This window comes from Drosophila busckii, chromosome X (genome assembly GCF_011750605.1).
Source record: "Drosophila busckii strain San Diego stock center, stock number 13000-0081.31 chromosome X, ASM1175060v1, whole genome shotgun sequence".
Taxonomy (NCBI): domain Eukaryota; kingdom Metazoa; phylum Arthropoda; class Insecta; order Diptera; family Drosophilidae; genus Drosophila; species Drosophila busckii.
The window spans coordinates 3,106,562-3,123,778 of NC_046608.1; the positions used below are offsets into that span (position 1 = coordinate 3,106,562).

Below are 17,217 nucleotides of genomic sequence, written 5' to 3' on the forward strand. Positions count from 1 at the left end.
AGCATATGTGTAGCTTGAGTGAAAAAAATGTTAAAAATTAAAAGAACCTCTCCTTATATGTTTTTTCTTGAGATAATCTGCTCATGCCTTTTCCATCACATCCTTCCTATTTTCACAATGATCTGAGGTTAGGTCACTAAAGGAAAACTTAAAATATCTGCGGGAGCAACGTTGGTTTTTTCTAACCTATATCATTTTAAAAGAGAATTAAAAAATCTTACAAAATCCCCGAGCGCGAAATATAATTTCATTGAAATGGACTCACGGCTCTGGACGTCGAATCTTTTGAAATCCTCCTCATTGGCAAAATAGTGAGACATAATTGCAACTTCATCTTTATTGTAAGACTGCCTACACATTTCATCAATTATGTTTTAATGTTGAACAAGTCTAAGAGTTTGATTTTTAAGCATTTGAAATTTCACAAATAATATAATGAAGAGCCTAAACCTTCCTCATCGACTATGTCATTTTTCAAGGAGAGAGTTTTTACTTTTATCGGGACGTATATGTATTATGATTTTGATAGACTATATAAATTGCAATAATAACAAAAACGTTGTGCAAGTAGTTGTGGTCTGTGTGTTAGCAAGTTCAAGGACTCGGCACGGTGCTTTGCTATGTTGCTACTAGCGTGGTTTGGAGCAGCTGGAATATCTTGATGTAAGTGGCGTCCACTATTGATATAGTTTCTGGTACGGTGGTGGCAACGATTAATAATAATTGCTTTCCTGAAATGAAGTTGCGCAAATTAAAAAAATTTTTTAGTTTTCGTGACTTTTGTGAACAAATGGTTTTTGGCCTTCTTATAAGAGCTGGGTCATTTTTCCCATAGTGCAATGCAATTAATTTTAATATTTATTTATTAAGAAATTATTACGCAGCAGCTTATTCGTTTTGTCTTTATAAATTATGTGTAAAATATATAAAAATGCTTATTTCTAAAATAAAAATATTGCTGAGTTTTATTATTGTTTATAACAAACTAATTATTGCTGCAGCTTTATTATGCTTTAAGTTAAATTAATTTTTTTTTTTTTAAATTCTATTAAGTCTATATACAACAATTTAAGCGTATGCTAGTAAGTGATTATCATTAATAAATAGTTAGCATAGGTGTTACATTGTTACACTTATTGCTTGACTATTTATTATGCTGCATACTTTTTTGCATTTATGTATAGTGGCAGAAATATTTTTATCCCCAGACACCAGCTGCGATGAGGACGACGAGCCAGGCTGCAAACCAACACTGATGCCGTCGCCAGCTCCGCCGCAGCTGAGACCTAGGCCCATACTCAAGAATACGTCGCGTCAGCAGCAGCAGCAGCAGCAGCAGCAGCAGCAGCAAGAGCAGCAGCAGCAGGAGCAGCAGCAGCAACTGTGGCTGCAGCAGCAACAGCAGCTGCATCAGGAGCGTCAGCAGCAAATATTAATGCAACAGCAGCAGGAGCAGATGCAGATGCAGGAAACGCAGCGCAAACTTGAGCAGCGAGCAGAGGAGCTGCGCTTAAAGCAGCTGCAGTATGAGCAGCAGCAACAGGAGCAAGAGCAAATGCGTCTGTTGCAGCAGCAGCAACAGCAGCAGCAGCAGCAGTACGAGCAGCAGCAATACGAGTTTATGTTGCCGCAGCCAGCACAAGAATATATGCAACAGCAACTGGAGCCACCGCAGTCATATGCTCTGCCTGCTGCACCAATTGCTCCTTATGGTCCTGGTCATGTGCATCGGCTGCTGCCCATTCCGCCCACCCAGAACAGCCTGGGCGCATTGCAAACGCGCGAATCGCAGCTGTATAGCCAGCAGCAGCAATATGCACTTGACAGCAGTCGCAATCTTGGGTACAGCAATTACAACATACAGCCGCTAGAGCAGCAGCAACAGCAACAGCAGCAGCAGCAGCAGCAGCAGCAACATCGACAACTGCCAGGATATGCTGGCAGTTATTATAATCTGACTTACAACAATTGGCAGCAGGAGATAAATCGCGGCCTTGAGCGTGAGCGCGAACGCGATGCTGATGATTGGCAGCTGGGCGCTGTTGGTCCTGCCGCAGCAACTCGCAGCAGTTATGGCGACTATTTGAATGGAGCAGCAGCAGCAGCAGGTGCAGCAGATGCAATAGATGGCATCTGCTATGCTGCTAGCAGCAGTCGCGTAAGCATATTCATGGGTTTATTTCGTTTACTTGATGTACTTAGCTCATGTTTCTGCTCACAGCAAAGCTTGAGCGGCCAGCCTAGGTCACCGATTGTGCATCGACGTCGCTCCTCGTCGATTGCTGGCAATTTGCTGCATGCACCACTCTCGACCGATGAGAACTTACGCATCGCTCATGCGCATGCCGATGATGAGAGGTGAGTATTTGCTGCTGCCTCTCGGAGATCGCTCGCGCAGCCACGCGTCGCCGTCCAGTCGCGACGCAATTTCAAATTCATTAAATCTTTATCTAAATCCCATGTTAGCCATAGAGCGTCAAACTTGAATCTGTGTATAGCGGAGAGTGGTGTGTTAACGTTTCAGCAGGCCATGTCCGGTGCCGTGTCGCCTCAATATGCCGGCACCGGTTTGCCAATGAGCCATGAGCGAGATATTAGCTGCTTGCTAGGCTCGAGCTCGGCCTTGGCTGCTGTTGTCGAAGATACCAACACCAGCACCAACGCCAACACCAGCACCACCAGTGGCCCCGATGCCAACGACTCAACCACAAGCCAAGACAGCGCCACACCATTCGCTCTCCACCATCAGCATCATCATCAGCTACTCACATCATCATATTCGCAAGTGCAGCGCTCCCAGCAGCAGTCGTCAGCTTCGCAGCAACGGGAGCGCGGTGTAGGAGAGGCAGCATATCCTACATCCGCTGAAATCGAAATTGCTGCACCTGTGCATGGCAGCGCCTCCACAATTGCTGCCACGCTCTTTGGCACTCGCTTGAATGCATCAGCTGAACGCCAGCGCCTCCGCACCTCAAGCATGCCGGCCGAGAACCGCAAGGTGAGTCGAGCTAAAAATAAAACTAAATTTAATAATTGTAAATTGGGTTAAAGTAGCAGCTGCAACTCAGCGCTTGCTCTTATTTATTTATTTATCTTTAATTTCTGCTCGAGCAGCTGCTTTTTTTAGCATCAACTGTCCTGTTCTGTCCTGTCCTGTCCTGTCCCAGCTGCCAATAACATTGCTTCCTTTCGCTTTCAAAAGCGCAATTACAAATTACTTGAGAAATTGAATAAAGCAAATTGATGCATATATAGAATATAGAGTGGAAGTTGCAAACTATATATGCATAATATCCACATAGCCAATTACAGTTTTTAAAGAGCGTTTTATCAACATTTTATTTTTATACACTTTGACATTTTTGTAAAAAATGGAAAAAAGGGTATCATGAAGTTGTGCAAATGTATGTACAGGGCGAAGGACCCCATAAAGTATATATTGTTGATCAGCTCGACAAGCTGAGTCGATAAGCTTCGTCTGAATGGAGGTGCGTGTTTCTCCAGCAACTGTAGGAAGCGAAGAGCACCAAATAGTGGGTTGGTAGGTCGCTCCTATATCCAGGACATCGAAAAAAAAAATGATAATATACAGGGCAGTGGACAAGAGAATCTTTAAATCTGAAATAAAATCACAAAAATTGCTCATGTCATGGTTCTGTGACGTTGTGCAAAAAATTTCAGAACGAAATCGGATAAATAACTTAGAAGTTATTTACATTTAAATTTTCAATATAGACAGCGGGGTGCACGTGCTGACGGCGCTGCAGACGCTGCTGACGCTGTTTTGTGTGTATGTGTTTGTGAGTGCATGCATGTGTTTGCTGGAATGCCCTAGTCAAAGTGTATCTAAAAGTTGGTGACGCCCAACTTTAATTTGTCCACTTGTTAAATTAGTAGACTCGCCTGTTGTAGCAGTAAACTTAATGCCAACTTTAACCTTTCTCAACCTTACTATATATATATATATATATATATATATAAAATGTATACAAAAGCTTATAATTATTTAATTCATTTTATTTTACAAGTTTGCATTAACTTATAGCTTATTTTATTTACAAAATTGGCAAAAATAGTTGTATTTCATTTATAAAAGTTTGTCATTCTTTTGAAAACGTTTTTTATTGCTTTCATTTAATTTATAAGTTAATAGCAATATTGATTTTGATTTACAAAAGCTTATGCTAATAAATAATAATTGCTCATTGCTTTGATTCAATTTATAAATCATTTATTTTGTATTTATTTATAGATATTATCACTTATTAATAATAAATAATACAATAGTTGTTGCACATTTCAATTACTCAGCTTAGCCTTTATATATATAAAATTAAACCGAATTTATTCCGAATTTATCCCTTTGCCAAATATTCTAAACTACTTGCACTATTTTTGAAATAATAAAAATATATATAATTATATACAACTTAGTCAATTTTTGAGTGTAGAGTTATTGCGCTTAGCTTACAATTACAAATTTTAGTCAACTAGTTGGCGTTGCTAAATGCAACACATTTGCTGCAATACAAACGCTCAGAATTGTAATGTTTAGACTTTTAATTTGCAAGTGGTTGAGTGTACATAAAAATTAGCGAAATGTATTTTATGTCTGAATGTTCAAATAAGTTATTTATTCGGCAGCAACAGCAATAAGCTGCTGCTGCTACGTGCTTGAATTTAAAAATAAACATTTTTGCCTGGGCTACAATTTAATCGCTCAGGACGACAGCAGGAGCTACCCTGGGGGCCGCATTGCCACTAGAATATTACATTTCCAGCAGGACTTGCTTATCACACACACACACACACACACACACAGAGAGAGACAGTCAGTCAGCTGATGTGTGTGTGAGTTTCCGAAATCCATGAAATGCAATTGTTGGTTTGTGTTTTTCTTTTTTTCTTGTTTTGTTTTTGTGGGCAGTGGCAGCTTGTAGCCGCAAAGCAATGCAAAATTTAGTTTGGCCTGCAAGAGTTGACTTGGCAAAATTCAATTTTTTGACATTTGTATATTAAGTTAGCTTACGAGACTCACGTCAGTTGCGGTCGCTTGACTCGCTCTCGGACTGGCTGCTCTCATCGACTTCCATATGGCTGGCAATACTTTCAGCGCTCGAGTTTGATAAATAAAAGGTATCACTTGACGTTGTCGGTTCGTCCTCACTATCAATATCCATGTCCGGATTCATATCCGCGTCCGTGTCCGTATCCGTATCCGTATCCTCATCCGCATTCGCATCCGAATACGCAGGCAAAGCCACACCGGCTGCTTCAGCTGCCTTAGCGATCTCGGCACGCAGTGTATTAATTAAGCTTTCAACTGTTTCGTTTGTTATGCCCACGCCCACAAGTCCTTGAAGGCTTTGCGGCAGCGACGAAAAGAAATCATCGTTGTTCTGCTCATTGGGGTTCGGGTCCATAGTTGCGCGAGAGAAAAAAAATTATATATATATATGAAATGAAAAACTACTAGAAAATACTTTTTGAGAAAAATGGAAAATTGTTTTCCACACTACGAATGCTTTTGAACGAATGAATATGCTGAGCATTGTGTTGAAGTCAAGGCAGTTAGAATGGAAGGAAAACAAGCCAAGGCCTGCTTATGTACACAATTTGTGAACTTAGCATATTTCCAGTGAAAATGCAGGCAGCCAATGCAGCAGGTTGCCCGCAATCCCAAGTTGATTGGCTGCTTAAGTGGGCGTCAGTGGGCAGCCAGAGGACGACTGACTGACTGACTATTAAAATTCTAAGGAAAGCAATATTAGCGTAACTGCTGTAGCAGCTTAGATTTCTGTATGGACGCGCTCGTTAGTTGTGAATTGTGCAATTTTAATTTTTGCTATATGCGGCTTTTGTATGCGGCAACAATGGGTTAATTGGACTGCCACAAAACTTCAAATTCGCATTGAAATCAATTTTTGTTTGTCATAAACAAATGCAGACACACACAAACACACACACACACACACACTGTGACAAATGCGGCAATGCTGCCGCTGCCGCCTGTTGACCCTCGGTCAATGTGCCACTTTTTGTGGCACACTCGCTTTTGAAGCGAGTGCGGGTGCTGCTTTGTTTTGTTTGCTTTGCATGCAGCGCTGTAATTTTTTTTGCTGTGCTGTGGTGCACGCAGCTTGGGGCGTGACGCACGGCGCGCGGCGCTGCACAATTTTCACTCGAGCAATTTCACAAACTAATTACATTAGCAACGGCAACGGCAGCGTCTAGATAAGTGCATGCCAGCATAGATAAAGAGTCTAGCAGTCTAGCAGTAGCGCCTTGTGCTGGTGGGCGGCAGTGGGCGTGTGACTGAGGCGCTGCCAAATAATGATGAGTGCCACAGAGTTTAACAAAGTTGCCAGCGATAAGCTGCGCACATAAATCCAAGCTAATGACTATGCCACACTTGCAACATTATGGCAATTTTTCAAAACACACACACACACACACACATACAACAAAGAGCATGCCCCTAGTGGCGAGCGCTGCTTTTTATACACTTTCGACATTTTTGTCAACAATGGATGATTATGTGTATGTAACAGGTAGTACAAGGCGTATATATGTTCTTGATCAGCAAGCAAACTTGGTGCACATATCGCTTTTATTTTATTTCCTCCCACGTTCCACGCAAGTCCAAAAAAAATGTATAAATTATTTATTTTGATTTACAAAAGTTTATGCTATCGATGTTTTCACGAATTAATAATAAATAATACAATAGTTGTTGCACATTTCAATCACTCAGCTTAGCCCTATGTACGTAAAACTAATACGAATTTATTTCGAAACTGCTTGCACTATTTTAAAAATATATATTTATATACAACTTAGTCTTGTTGTTGCGCTTAGCTTATAATTTATTTAATAGTTTATAATTTATTAACAATTCGCTAAAATCAAAACAGTATTAAAAAAGATGCTCAAATTTCAGTCAACTACTTAGTTGACTTTGTTTAATCCTTAAGCATTATTTTGCTTAAGTTTCACATTTGCTTTGCAGCAATAAGCAATAAGCAATTAAGCAATTAAAAAATTGAAATAAATTATTACGCTTTGTCATGGTTTTGACCGATGCTGAAAATTTCCGAATAATAACTACGAAATTATTCACATTCTAAGCACTAATCAAAGTGTATATAAACTTAATGCGTCAACTTGCTGTTGCATATGTTTTGCACTGAGCGACACAAGTGTGGCATGTGGCAAACACACAAGTCTCGGCTGAATAGCTGTATAGTTGCCACGCCCCTCTCAACAAAGCTTGACTAGCCCTCAACAGTTGACAATTGCTCAGTCATGCTGCATATTTAAATTGAAAGCAACCAGCCGCTCAAACAAACAAAGCACTCAGCTCAAAACAAAATAAAAAGCGAACATTTAAATTAGCCGCAGCCAAGCAATTGATACACTTTGTATCATCAATTCCAAGCTATGCATATATGTGAGTCATAGCAAATTGCTTGCACATAATTTGCGGCATTAGCTTTGATTTATTTTCCAAGCAATATGTGCGGCTAATTTTGTTTATATTATAGAGCCTGTGAGCAGGCTGCACCTACTAACTTTACCTTTCTCCAATATTCCAAAAGCTAGCCGAAGTCAAAAAAAAAGTTGACGGGTAAAGTTCACTTAATTGTGGGCCAAACTATATTTTCGCATCTGATTTCTATTATAGCCACGCTTGGCCGACACACGCCGCTCCGCAATTCAATGTGGCTTGGATGGTGATGTTAATTACTACCGTTTGCGTAGTTTTAGCATCACCAATCAAGGTGTATGCAATCTAGGAGACTCACTGCGGTAAGTACACATTGCGTATTCTTAATTTATTTATAATTGCCATTAAGCAAACGCAGCGACTAAGCTTAGGCTGGCAGGTGGCGAATTATATTAGTTAAACATACATTAGACTGCACGCTCGCCGCTTAATTCATTTACTTGCAATAATATAAAATTGCTGTTTAAATTCTTAGAGTCGCTGCTTTATTTTGTTTAACAATTAATTGATACATCAGCTCATAACAGTCGCTGCTAGCAAGCAAAACATTTTACATTTATAAGTGGCAATGCAATATTTATATTTGCTTAAGTTTCATATTTGTTGCTAAAGCGAAAGTTATGCAAAGTTTGTTGAGCGCCACAATTCGCATGCAGTTTTAAATATTAATATAGCAGCAGCATTTTATAGGCCAAAAAAGAATTAACAAACGACTTGTGTTCATTTTGAAATGCAATGCAAATTTTTGATTGCATTCATGTGAAATTTGTTTGACTATTATAAGCTTATTGCATTCGCACAAATGCAAAAGTGCGTTTAATTAAATTCTATTGAATATTATATTTGTATGGCTCACTCAAAGCCCAGAGCCCAAAGCGCGCATTGATTGCATTTGGCAAGAAGACCAAGAAATTCTCAAAGAAAAGCATTTATTGTAAACGAATTTATTTGAAGAGCAACGTTAACGTTAACATAAAGCTGCATTGAACTGAATTGTTTTTCCTTCTTTTTTTCATTAAACTTAAACTTTTGCAGCAGCAGAATGTCACGTTCGATCAATTCAGTGGCATCAACAGGCACATCACACAGCGGCGTGGATCGGCACAATAGGTGAGCTTGAAGTCTTCAATATGGCGAGGCGTGGCCATAAAACGACAATAAAAAAAATAAAAAAACAGCAGCAGACAAAACAGGCAAAAGCACAGGCGAAGGGCGAAGTTCAAACAGCGCACAAAAGGAAGCAAACACAGACAGACAGTTGAACGACTGTAACATACAGACTAATTTTATACATTTTATACACACACATACAGACACACACACACATACACATGCATAGAAGTAACGATTTCCGGTGGCAAAGCAACTGTGTGGCAGCAGCTCTAAGGACTTGCGACTTGTCTGCAGGAATTCACAATTTTTTATGCCATCGCTCGCTTGCTCGAGACTCTGGCTATACCCTCTAAGCATTTACATTGCGCATACGTCGCACCTTTATATGTTAGCTCGAACTCTTTGGCCAGCATAACTTCTCGTTCAGCATTTTGTCTGTTGCTCTTGCCTTTGCCGTTTGCTGTTTATTATTATTATTGTTATTTTTCACACGCCTCGTCACGCTGTCTATAGCGTTGCTAGCAATGCCATAATTTACACTCATATGCCCCCCCCTCTTTCCACTCTCCACTCTCCACTCTCCACAGCAATGCTTCACGCATTTCGGCGGATGTCAACGAGGCGAATGCACAACAAGACTCAAACCAGACTAAACAATCATTTGCCACCGAAGTTCCGGCTTATAAAATTGCAATGCTGGGACCTTCCGGCGTGGGCAAGACAACACTGACATATCAATTTACAACCTCAGATTATATATGTGCTTACGACTTGAGCTTAGGTAAGTCCATAAAAATACACACACTTATGAAATTGCGGTTAAGTCTGCAGTTAGATTTGCTTAAATTTCTATTCATATTTTATTAGCTTAAACAAAGTTTTATTAGTTACATATATTTCTAATATTTTTAATATCAACAGTTTTGATTGTTCAACAATTTAAAAAGCTGCAGCAGCTTAGCTTAAGTAACTTAATAATTAGCTATAATTATAAATAAATGTTTTTCTAGTAACTGCTTTGGGTTCTTTTCATAATAAAGCTGCAATTTTATTGCTTGAACTTAAAGCAAATAATTAAAAATTATTTAAAATTAATTTGTATACAGCTTTGTTACTGCATTGATGTAAAAATATTAACAACTCTGAAAATTCTTAGCTAACATTATAATTTGAAAGTTCTTTGCCTACTTAATATTATATTTACTTAAGCTTAGCGTCAATTTATTCAAATATTATATCTAACACAGACACACACACACATACATATATGTAAATTCGTCTGTCTGTGTGTGTGAGCGCTTAGACTGAATTTTCGTTGGGTGTCTGCGATTTTTAATCAAGCGCATTTGCATTTTAATTGCGACCTCCGCGTTTCAACGACTCGAGGCTTATGAAAAGTATGAAAAGTGTCGCTGCTAATGTTATTAACTTTTACCACAAGCCCATATTTGTTGCTGCCAAGCTAGTTAAGCGCACCTGAGCAGCAACAACAAAGTGTCTGGGCCAATGTGCCGATTGCCATTAACACGGGCCACAGCTCCAATGGGGGCGCAAGGCTTTAAAGCGAAGTTGGGTAGCTATATATATATATATATATCTATATGTATATAATGAGACGGACGAACGGAAGTGCATGCAGCGTATAAAATACGCCAAGGGGCCAAACGAGTCAACGTATTGCTAGTGGGCGGTATGGGCGTGGGCGTGGGCGTGTCTGCTTTGTGTGCTCATAATCTAAGGCGCAACACACGCACCTGGCTGCGATTGAATGTTGCACGCTAATAACGGATATGTATGCGTATGCGTGTGTGTGTGTTCGGGGCGTATGCGCAATATATAGCGCACATATGTTTATGCTCGCCATTAGAGCTGCGAGCACTGTGTCCATTAGCACTGACTGATTTATGGACTTGCGTGCAACAGATCAACGCCACAATAAAATACAAAAAAAACAGCGCGGCGCTTAAAGCTGCAGCACCAGCAATTCGAAGAGTTCCAACAGCTTGTGCAAATACTTGGGAGGCTGCCAACTCAGTCAGCTGCAATCGCGAGCTGTGTGTGGCAAGTTTTAATTAGCGCTGCGCGCTGCAGTTCAAGTCCAAGCCCAAGACATCTCAAGCACTAAGCCACACACACAGCCACACAAACTTTAATTGTGCAAGTCCTTGGCGTGTCTGCGTGCTGCATTATTGTTTAGCTGGCAAAGCACAGTGTCTCAAAATTGATGTTAACAAATTTTTACAATTGCCAAAATTTACTTACATATAATAAACTGCATATTTTGTTCATATTTGTTGCTGTTTCCTTTAATTTAGACATTTTTCATAGCATACTTATTAGCTGTTTAATAAGACGTCTCACACAAGAAGACTTAAGAGGCAACACCCCCAAGACTTGTCAGCTAGGCTTATAACCAAGTTATTCTCACATCCTATTAAAGTATTATTTTATTATTAGTATAGTTTAGTTTAATTTCGTAAATTATAATTAGGTAAAGTTGCAGCAAACTAATTTAACTGCAAAATACACATCTAAATAAATTGGAATTTTATAAAAAAAAAGTTTATTTTGTATGCAGCTTACTTGCCTGTGTATTCATTTACTTTTTTGCCATTTATTTGCTACACTGTGCAGCTGCTGCTGCTGCTGCTGTTTGTTAGTTTTATTTTTAACGCTGAGCCGAATGTCCAAGCAGGCTGATAAGCAAATGGGGCAACGCTTAGTGCCACAGCAGAGAATGTCAAAATTACATACAACATGCAATTACAATTAAAGCCCATATGTGCGCGTGGGGCGTGGCACTTAAATATTTGACAGCCAGCGTAAGCCAAATATTGACGCCAACCGAACAACAACAGCGAGGTGCAGGCCTTTGTCTGCCTTTTGCCTCAAACGTTTGTGAATTGCAGTGGCAGTTGCACTTGCAGCTCACGTGCGTGGGTGGCATTTGCATTTTTTTTATGAGACCGCAGCAAACGCAGCGGGGCATAAACTCAATGGGGGGGTGACGCAGTGTCGCTTTGTGTTGGTTTTAATACCAAAGTCCAGGCCTCATCCACAGCATTTGGCACAGTTCGCTTGAGCGCGCAGCTTTAAGTTGAGCAGATTTATTTATTTAACAGCATAAAGTTAATGCTTACTACAAATTCTTTGCATTCATAGCAGCAGACATTCCAGAAAGCAGGTGGCCATGGCCTTAGCTACAAGCAAATAAATATATTAGCTTGGCACAGGCATGTGCATAAGTATGTTGACAAGCTGCATACAATTTATTTTATTTCTTTTTCAAGTCAAGCACTACAAGTTCGAGCTTAAGCTTATAGCACATTAAGTTGAATATTTGCAGCTGCTTTAATTTAGTTTAGCGTCGCTTAGCAACCAATTTGTGCTTATTGCTTTAATAAATAACATAAAAATATGTGCCAGCTATTTGCTGTCGAAACACTTTTGTCGACTGGTGCAGGCAGCAAAGCGCAACAAAGAAAATTCTTGGCTCATTGGGTGGGCCAAGCAATTGACTGGCAAACAATTCAAACAGCAAAAGTTGCACTTCAGGTGTGAGCTGCTAAACTTTAAAGCATTCACCTGTGTTTGATGACAAACAAAATTAAATGCTTAGCCTAGCAGTTAGTTGAAATGAACTTAAATCTTAGCACTTATGTCACAATTGCAGACAGAAATATTTAGTGCTGTCTGTAATTGCGCGCGTAAGCGCATTAACTTGATTATATTGGAAGTGTGTGCAATGGCGCAAGGTAAATCTAAATGAAATACACAGCGAGGACACACAGGCGAACATTTATTGCGCACGCACGCATGTGAATGAAATGTGAAATTGTTTTCTCTTTTCCAGATGATGATTATGGGCAGAAGACTGTGTCGGTGCTCGTGGACGACATTGAGACAGACCTGGAGGTTATTGATCATCCAGCTTGCGAGATGTCGGTAAGTAGCAAGACAATCACCCAATCACCCACTCTAGACACGCGTTTATGCCTGCTCCGCTTCGCTCTGGCCTCACACATTTGTCAAATGTCATTAACACTTTATACATTTTGTTTTTTCCTTTTCATTTCACTCGCTGCTGCCTTTTGCTGTTTTTCTGCTTTCATTATTAGCAGTTTACACTTGTTCTGTCTCTTGACAAAATCCGTTACACATACAGCCCACTCATGCGTGTGTGTGTGTGTGTTGCAGGTGCAGCCAAATAGCATCAGCGATTTCGCTGGCAAGCCAAGCGAAATGAAAAATGAAAACAACTCACACACATACACCCACACCCACACACACACACACACATGACTGCTTCCCACGAGCTGCAGGCAATTGCTGTTCCGCTCTGCACTCACTGCGCTTGGACAGCTGCTTTAGGCCGTGGCTAATTCAGTTTGGCACTTTCAATTCGATAAAACTGCATTGGCGTCTTCACTTGACACCAAAGCTTAAAGTGCACGCAGCTGCTTTTAGCAGCGATTGTGCAATTATCTATAATTTTTAAGCAGCTTCCAACTAAGGCAATCAAAGTCTCATTTTGCTCGCAGTAAGCTGCCAAGTAGCTAGTAGCTATATAATAAATATATATAGAAAAGCAAAAGAAATTTAAACTACATTGCTGCCTGCTTATATTTTGTTAATTATATGCAATTCATAAGTTCGCTACTATGGCTTATTTTACGCTACCGCTGCAAAATTTTAATTTTATTTGCATTTGTTGTTGGGAAGCCATTCAATTATTTTTCGTAGCATACTTATGAGTGCTGCTGCAATTAAAATTTGTTTTACACTTTGTTTGTTCTTTTTGGGCAGACTGAGGCCTTCTGCGCCACCTACAACATTGACCTGTTCGTTGTGGTCTACTCCGTGGTGGACCGCTGCACTTACAGATGCGCGGAGCGCGTGCTGCAGTACCTCAAGGAGAACGACATGCTGCTCACCCGTGGCGCCATCCTCGTGGGCAATAAGACTGACCTGGAGCGGCATCGTCAGGTGTCGCGGCATGGTGAGTTTGGCGGGCGTTTGCCAGCGGTGCAAGCTGCTAATTTGCTTTGCTTGCAGTTGGTTGCAGACTGGCCAAAACAATTTCGTGCAAGTTCATTGAGACATCGTCGGGCTTGGATCACAATGTCGACGAACTGTTGGTGGGCATTGTGGCGCAGGTCAAGCTCAATCCGCAGCGCATACGACTGCTCAGCCAGAGCGAGCTGCAGCGGCTGAATCTGCAGAGCACAATACAAAATCATCGACGCATGCATTTGCCAGCGAGGCGCATGGTGCGCCAGCTGAGCGTCTGCCAGCCAGACGAAGAGGAGCAGAACGACAACGTCGACGTGCGCCCGCCTGAGATAGGCGCCGTCGCTGGCGGCAGCAATCGTAGCCAGCAGGTGCGCAAGCCCAATCGAAGAAAACTTAATTTAGAAAGCATTTTGAAAATGGGCGAGAGTGAGCTGGAGGAGGAGGAGAGCACCAGTGCCAGCGCAAGCGATGCAAATCGCACGCAGAGCCAAAGCCAGAGCCAGAGCCAGAGCCATACACATGGCCATGCCATGAGCGCCGCCCTCAGCAAGTTCGAGCAACTAACCGCATCAATGCGCCAGCGTCGCTACTTCAAGTCCAAGTCCAGCAAGAGCAGCAGCAGCGTCAAGCAGCGCAGCGCCGACTACGACACTGGTCCGTCCACATCCGCTCAAGCGGCAGCAGCAAGAGCCAAGCAGCAGCGTCGCAATCAAACACTCGACGATTCAGTGTTGGAGCGAATACGCAGGCGCTATGGACGTGGCAGCCAAAGCGAGATGGAGGACAATGAGCAGGACGATAGCGACGACGACGACAACAGCGACAGCGATGCGGAGCAGGCTGAGGCGCAACTCGACTGCAATCGCAAGGTGGTCAACAAGCTCACCAAGCGCACAAAGACGTTCATCACCTCCATGCTGCGATTCAAGCGAAACATCAAGCGTCGCAGCTCCAGCAGCTGCACCGATCTATTTATCATCTAAGCACAACGAGTCTGCTCCATGCCAATGTCTTTCATATCAAATAAAGTTAGCCCCAAAAAAGTTTTCAGCAATTTCTCAACCACTTCAAATATCAATTGAGCAACAGCAGCAGCAACGACAACTACAAACATAACTATAAATATATATTTAAGAGCATTTTTTTTTAGTTTAAACAACTAAGAAACAAAGCTACGGTTCCTGTTTTTAAATATAAAATATTGCAATCTAAACTAAACTTTGTCTAAATAAAAATACAAAATAAAACTCAAGCAATGAAAATCAATGCAAAGTAAATTTCACAAAAAAAAAAAAAACAAACATACAATCAATGAAAATGAAATCTTATGCCAAGACATACAAACAAACAAACAATGGAATTCAAATACAAAACTCAAGTTGCACTCAATGAAAATAAAATCAATGTTGGCTTCAAATGCGGACAATAATTTTAAAAAAACTCAACTTGAATACAGCAAAATTTACAAATTCACTACACAAAATTATGCAAAAAACTTCAAAAAACAAAAGTAAAGCGTCTTCAGGTAATAATGTTTGTTTACGTTTGCAAATAATTTGAAATTAATGCAGCAAGTATTTTAAGCTATTCAGTGGAAGATAATTGAAAAGATTGTGGCTCAGATTATTTTCGAAATTTGAAATTTTGCGCGCAAGCGAAAATAAGCTGACTTATTTAAAAAGATTCTTTTAATTATATGCTGAGCAGTCTTAAATGTTGCTAAATTATGTTTTAATTAATAGTAAACGTAATTATTATTATTATTTTCTATCAAAACCGAAGTCAAAGCAAAACAAAATAAAACAATTTTAATGATTCTGCATTCCATATAAATAATTACAGGTAAATGTGAGTTAATTAATACAATATAAACGTGAAATTTACAAAGCATAATTGCTATATAGATGAACGTGTGTCGGGACTTGCTCGCACACGATATGAATGTATTTTGAGAATTCTTTGTGTTGTGTAAACAGATGAATATATACAAAATATATAAAATGAATACAGGGTATCAAGCAGGCAACAGACGTGATATATTATAGCACTGTGAACTCAGCCGACTCTCTCTTTTTTGTATGCTGACTTTTGACTTTTTGCTAAATCTCTTACTAAATTAAACAATTTGGTAAATTGTGCAAAAACAAATTGAAAAACAATATAGAACAAAAAACTCTTGAAACTTTTTGACAAGAAAGTTATGAAGCAGTTTCCAAAAATAACTTAACGACATATAATACGCATACGCACTGTTGCTTGTTTGGCTTGTATCACACACACACACACACACACACACGCACACACACACACACGTACAACAAACTGTTCGCCTACTACACACTACATACATATCGAACAAATAACTATCACTACACATTGCAGCAACACAAAGGACACCAAGGACTGTCTAACGAAAGGAATTTTTCAAGTCAACGCATATAGTTAGCTAGGATATAGGCGTATATAGTATTAGTCAGAGCTCTGACCATTGACGGGTAGGCAGCCAGACTAGTCTATTAAAAAGTTTGCATTTTAGAACGAATTTTGGAGTTTTTGGGGCTTACTCTGAGCACAGCTAGATTAGAGTCGAGTGCGCACATTCAATATTTCTAAGTAGGCAATGATAGAAAAATGAGCACAAAAGACAAGCTCAAAGCAATCCGACACCGCAAGCGACACGACACATTACGCATTACGTATACGCCACATGCACACAATCAGCCATCCAACTATATCGCCCACACACTTAACATTGCTCATCACACTTAACTTACTAACTTATGCTATCAAACAAAACGAGACTGATCGCAATTCTCCCCACACACATACACGCACACACACACACACCACTTAACGTGCGCCAGATTTTCATTTTATAAACTAAACCAAACCGCAACATTTAGAATAAAACTTTCGGCATTATCATTTGATCTACGAATTTTGCACGGCGCACATTTCACTCATACGTACCAAATCAAAATTACATATATACACACTATATACAAAATATATAATTATACAATATATGTATTAATCGATATTTACTCCAAACATATATATCTATATACACAATAAAAAGGTGTAACAAGTTTAATCAAATCAATACGAAAAAAATGTAAAAAAATAGCAACAAAAAAATTACAAAATACATAAAATAATCAAAAAAAAATGACATTTTGCTTCTACATATATATCGGTGTAAGTTGTGAATTATATATATATATATATATATACAAATATCTATGTCTACATATTTGTACACGATTTATTTTTTACACTTTGGCTTTTAAAGCGGTTTAGCTTATTTATTTTTAGAATTATATTGAGTAACTCTATATTTAGTTAAGAAAATTTAACTTATGTCAAATGAATATATTTTTCAAAATCTAGCGGTCTAACTTTCAGTTTAGCTTTCGGCTCTCTAAGTATATATCAAAATTAATAGCACCGCGTAAACAAAAAAACTTATGAACAACATTTGTATATGAATTTATGCTTTAGTTATATATTTAATTATATTATAAAAAATGAATTGCTAGAGCAAGTGAAACGTGCAATTGCACACATGAGAAATGGAATTGTAT

The 17,217-nt window shown here is 39.6% G+C and overlaps 2 protein-coding genes across 4 annotated transcripts; one reads left to right on the top strand and one right to left on the bottom strand.

Moving 5' to 3' along the window:
* The first annotated feature begins 1,648 nt into the window (after positions 1–1,648).
* LOC108604938 lies at positions 1,649–14,764 on the top strand. Its single transcript, XM_017994508.1, has 9 exons — positions 1,649–1,842; positions 2,203–2,358; positions 2,467–2,998; positions 7,685–7,809; positions 8,543–8,617; positions 9,208–9,401; positions 12,474–12,565; positions 13,427–13,619; positions 13,676–14,764. The coding sequence occupies exons 1-9, from the start codon at positions 1,649–1,651 to the stop codon at positions 14,614–14,616; spliced, it is 2,502 nt and encodes an 833-aa protein (XP_017849997.1). The 3' UTR covers positions 14,617–14,764.
* LOC108607222 (clumping factor B-like) lies at positions 4,548–5,480 on the bottom strand. 3 transcript variants are annotated; one of them, XM_017997896.2, is made up of 2 exons: positions 5,039–5,480; positions 4,548–4,982 (listed from the first exon to the last, which is right to left on the bottom strand). In XM_017997896.2, exon 1 carries the CDS (start codon positions 5,421–5,423, stop codon positions 5,040–5,042), a length of 384 nt encoding a protein of 127 aa, XP_017853385.1. In that variant the 5' UTR covers positions 5,424–5,480; the 3' UTR covers positions 4,548–4,982; position 5,039. The 3 variants fall into 3 exon arrangements, with proteins under 3 accessions (XP_017853385.1, XP_017853384.1, XP_017853383.1); XM_017997895.2 differs by having other exon boundaries at positions 4,550–4,969; positions 5,039–5,478; XM_017997894.2 differs by having other exon boundaries at positions 4,551–4,969; positions 5,030–5,475.
* Positions 14,765–17,217: the final 2,453 nt, after the last annotated feature.

Excerpts from the sequence above, each read along its gene's own strand:
- LOC108604938 (XM_017994508.1), top strand. The coding sequence starts at position 1,649 with ATGCAACAGCAACTGGAGCCACCGCAGTCATATGCTCTGCCTGCTGCA. Across the intron at positions 1,843-2,202 it reads GACAGCAGTCGCAATCTTGG|CTCATGTTTCTGCTCACAGC; the intron begins GTACAGCAATTA and ends TGATGTACTTAG. Across the intron at positions 2,359-2,466 it reads GCGCATGCCGATGATGAGAG|CCATAGAGCGTCAAACTTGA; the intron begins GTGAGTATTTGC and ends ATCCCATGTTAG.
- LOC108607222 (XM_017997896.2), bottom strand. The coding sequence starts at position 5,423 with ATGGACCCGAACCCCAATGAGCAGAACAACGATGATTTCTTTTCGTCG.